The sequence below is a fragment of the Labrus bergylta genome, chromosome 15 (genome assembly GCF_963930695.1).
Source record: "Labrus bergylta chromosome 15, fLabBer1.1, whole genome shotgun sequence".
NCBI lineage: Eukaryota > Metazoa > Chordata > Actinopteri > Labriformes > Labridae > Labrus > Labrus bergylta.
In genome coordinates, this window is record NC_089209.1 from 985,339 (window position 1) to 989,964 (window position 4,626).

General features: G+C 43.7%; 1 protein-coding gene across 1 annotated transcript in view; it reads right to left on the bottom strand.

The window, feature by feature from the left end:
- The window catches only part of LOC109980342 (AT-rich interactive domain-containing protein 1B-like), a 13,003-nt gene extending 8,948 nt beyond the window's left edge, over window positions 1-4,055 (bottom strand). The window contains 2 exon segments of the mRNA XM_065964092.1: window positions 912-1,109; window positions 3,163-4,055. Of these exon segments, the coding sequence (XP_065820164.1) occupies window positions 912-1,109; window positions 3,163-3,927 (963 nt within the window). The 5' untranslated portion in view covers window positions 3,928-4,055.
- Window positions 4,056-4,626: the final 571 nt, after the last annotated feature.

Genomic DNA, 4,626 nt, shown 5'->3' on the forward strand with positions numbered 1-4,626 from the left:
TCACAACCGGGAGTGATGTCATAACATCAACGGAGGAAGAGGAGGAAGAGGAAGAGGAGGAGGAAGAGGAAGAGGAGGAGGAGGAAGAGGAGGAAGAGGAAGAGGAGGAAGAGGAAGAGGAAGAGGAGGAAGAGGAAGAGGAGGAAGAGGAGGAAGAGGAGGAGGAAGAGGAAGAGGAGGAAGAGGAGGAAGAAGAGGAAGAGGAGGAGGAAGAGGAGGAAGAGGAGGAGGAAGAGGAAGAAGAGGAGGAAGAGGAGGAGGAGGAGGAACAACAACAAACACCTGAAGAAGGTTCAGTAAAGCCTCCTGAGCATGTCTCTGTAGTCTCCATGCTTTCACCCATTAGTGTGGTTTCTCCTGATTTGTCTCCTCCATCTCTTCTTTTCTTTTTCCACTAAAAGACCAAGAGCTGACAACGCCAGCATCATCTTCTACTTGTTATCAGACAATATTCTCCATTAGTAGACCACCTATAATACGAGTGGTGAGCGACAGCGGGGTGAAAATGGTCTTCTTGTATCATAACAACAGACTACCGCCCCCTGCTGGCATGGAGAGTTATTTCCTCTCACACATGAGCAGAACGTATGTGGTGGTTGGCCGTCGGCTGTAGTCTTTGTGATGTGTTCAAGTGCAACTTTTTGACCAAGACGGCCTTCGTCTCCACTAGCTCGTTGTCGTCTGCTCGATGCGTCGGGGTCTTGTGATATTTTGCAGGATTTTTTGATGAATGAAAAGTAGAAATGACTCGACGCAGGGTAAACAGTCGGGCTGTCGTTTATTATTCTAGGTTTAAACATTTATTCCAACCTGTGGGAGAAAGTTACTGCTCAACTGTGAACATGGACACGATGGATTTTGGCGTTCAGGAGAATATTTATTTGAATTAGTGGACACACAGCGCCCCCTACCTGCTGCTGAGGGTACTGCATCCCTCCCATCACCATCTGCCCCCTGCTGGACACCCCCATGGGGTATCTGTGGGGGGAGGGGGCTCCGTAGGGTTGTCCGGAGTACGGCGCCCCCTGCTGCTGCTGCTGGGAGTACAGGTTGTTGCTCATCCCGTAGAGCTGCGAGCGCTTCATCGCCATCGGGTCCATGGACGCCACCTGGTGGAGAGAGACGACACATAGATATTTGAGATCTTGTATTATGTAGTTACATATTTTTTTCTGCATCAACCTCCCCCAAACCAGAAATCATCATTTGTTTTTAAATCACACCAACAGCCCGGGCCATCGGAACCGAACCGAAAAGCAACCGTGACCAGAAATGGAGGTCATATTTAATGGTCACACACACACACACACACACACACACACACACACACACACACACACACACACACACACACACACACACACACACACACACACACACACACACACACACACACACACACACACACACACACACACACACACACACACACACACACACACACAGGCTTTTTAGGTCGGGTACAATCACTTCTATCTGAACCACTTCTCTTGACCGCTTCCATCGCTGCAACACCTGTTGACCTGATAACTGCTCTCATATCTGACAAACCGAGGGGTGTCCAAAACGGCCGTGTGGGGGCGTGTCTTAAAAGCGCCTACCTTCTCTGGTCCAAACAAATCCAGAGCATTCAGGAGCAGAATCTAAAGTTAGAAGGAGGACATACTGGCTGCTGCATTGTTGTCAGAGAAGCCAGCACTTCAACATAGCATGTTTCCTTAATGATCAGAGAGTAAGATACCTTTATCATCTCACTCTCTACACAGCTCACTGATTGGAGCTTTAAATGGTAAAAATGTCATCTCTAGGATGGAGTAGCAGGTGACAGGAGGGCTGCAGCAGACCTGCAGCAGGTCTGGACTGCAGTGACATGTGGCAGCTGGAGGAGCGGGAGGAATATTTAAGCCCCTGTGTTATGCCGGTGGTAATAGGCACATGGCTAATCTGCATGTGTGTGAAGGTCAGGGCTGTGTGTGTGTGTGTGTGTGTGTGTGTGTGTGTGTGTGTGTGTGTGTGTGTGTGTGTGTGTGTGTGTGTGTGTGTGTGTGTGTGTGTGTGTGTGGAGATGGGGCCATAACGGGCTGCATGCCAACAAAGTTCAATGGCTGATTGGAGCAACACATACACACTCACTTACTCCTCTCTGATGGTCTTTGAGCACGACAGGAAGGAAACAAGAGCTATGAAAACAACTCAAATGACGTCAGAGATAATGAGGCAATTAGTGACGTCAGAGGTAAATAGAGCTGTCAAACAGAGGCTGGTGTCAAACCTGTTGGAATAAAACTATTTCTCTATTATCTGTATAAGTTATAACCATACATGATACTTTGTCAAAAACAAAGTCTGAACAGTCATCTTGGAGCTTCTTTAGAAACACCTCCAGCCTCCTTCAGGCTCTGATGCTTACGTTTCCCTTCAAACACACCGAGGCCTGTGAGGCTAACACGGGCTAAAGCGTTAGCCTAGCCTAGCATGTTAAAATCGGAGTCACCTTGGACACGGAATTGAAACATCGACTTTAGTAGCCTTTTTCTAACGCGTACAGACGTTATTTCGTGTATTATATGCAGCAGGGTAATTAAGTAGTTCGTTTTAGGTGCGTTATTGTTAAATAAAGATTATTTTGTGCGTAGTTTTGGTATATTAATGACACCTATCTGCAGTGGAAATAAAAAACACGTAGCTAACAAGCTAACGCTGCTGTCAAGCGCTGTCGGGAAGATTTGTTTTTATAAACACAGGTGCTACTTAGTGGTTCATGGCTCATTTTTTAACTGTAATATTGGATATAATTGAAAGTTTTTACTTCTGTCCATTTGATTTCTGAACAACAACGTACATAACTACTTCTTCTACTTTTTCCAATAAATTTCCGCTTCCCGACTAACACTTGATGAGCACACCGAACATGTGAAGCTGAGATCTCCGCACAATAAGGAGCAACATGAACGCAACCTAACTGACACAGCAGCTAAATGAGTGATATAACATAATGCTAGATCAGTTAGCTTTGATGTTAGTGAGTTTTAGACTCTGTTTTATTATCGATATGTTTTAATTAATCGGTTAACTGATGTGTTGTTACTTACATAATTAAAGTGATAACAGGGGGAAATAACATAAAAACTGCACATTGAAGTTTAATAGTGTTGTATTTACCTGGGACCTGCCGGTGCTCTGCCCGGTGCTCTGCCCGGTGCTCCCCCCGGCGCCCTGCCCGGTGCTCCCCCCGGCGCCCTGCCCGGTGCTCCCCCCGGCGCCCTGCCCGGTGCTCTGCCCGGTGCTCCCCGGGCTCATGCTCGGGTGATTTCGTTGTTGTCCTCCTCCCCAGCCGAGAGCAGCCGAGCCGAGTCCGGAGTTCATGTCTTTCAGTGCCATGCTCGGCGGGTTATTATAATCAGGGTATCCACTCCCATAAGCTCTCATCACGGTGCTGGGAGACGTTAATAACTGGTTTAATGTCGGTGTGGCTCCGGACGGGCCGAGCATCTGCTGCTGGCTCTGCTGGCCGGGGAACCGCGGAAAGCCTCCGCCTCCGACCGGGGTGCTGGGAGCAGTCATAGCCGCTTTGCTGCCGCTGCTGCCCGGGCCCGTCAGGTTGTTCCCCTGCCTGGAGGGACTCATCATCCCACCGCTCCCATAGCCGGGTCGGTAGTTCGGGTAGTGGTTATACGGACTGTTGTTGTTGTTGTTGTTGTTGTATCCTTCGTGTGAGTTCTGAACCTGATCCATAGTGCTGTGTACTGATCGAGCCGCTGCTGTTACCCCAGTCCTTGCGCTTTGTTGTCCGCCATGTTGATCACAGCAAGGCCCTCCTCTTCCATTCCCATAATAATGATTAAACCCGGAGCTGGTCCCAGTCGGAGGAGGGTTGTAGTTGTTGTTAGTGGAGGTGTTGGCGGATGATCCCAGGCTGCCATCCATCCGCTCCTCCTCCTCCTGCTGTCCTCACTGTTCTTTTATTTATTTAACTATGTTACACTCAGTTTACTGCACATTGCACATTTCAAGTTTATTTTTTCTTTAAATTTTATTTTATTTTATTCACCATTTTGTTTTGTACCTTTTGCACTATTTAGAATTTATTACTGTAAATATTATTTATCTCATTTTACCTTATTTTATTTTATCTTATTTTACCTTATTTTATTTTATCTATTTTACCTTATTTTATTTTATCTTATTTTATCTTATTTTATTTAATCTATTTTACCTTATTTTATTTTATCTTATTTTACCTTATTTTATTTTATCTATTTTACCTTATTTTATTTTATCTTATTTTACCTTATTTTATTTTATCTTATTTTATTTAATCTATTTTACCTTATTTTATTTGATCTATTTTACCTTATTTTATTTTATCTTATTTTATCTTATTTTATTTTATCTTATTTTATTTTATCTTATTTTACCTTATTTTATTTGATCTATTTTACCTTATTTTATTTTATCTTATTTTACCTTATTTTATTTTATCTTATTTTATCTTATTTTATTTAATCTATTTTACCTTATTTTATTTGATCTATTTTACCTTATTTTATTTGATCTATTTTACCTTATTTTATTTGATCTATTTTACCTTATTTTATTTTATCTTATTTTACCTTATTTTATTTT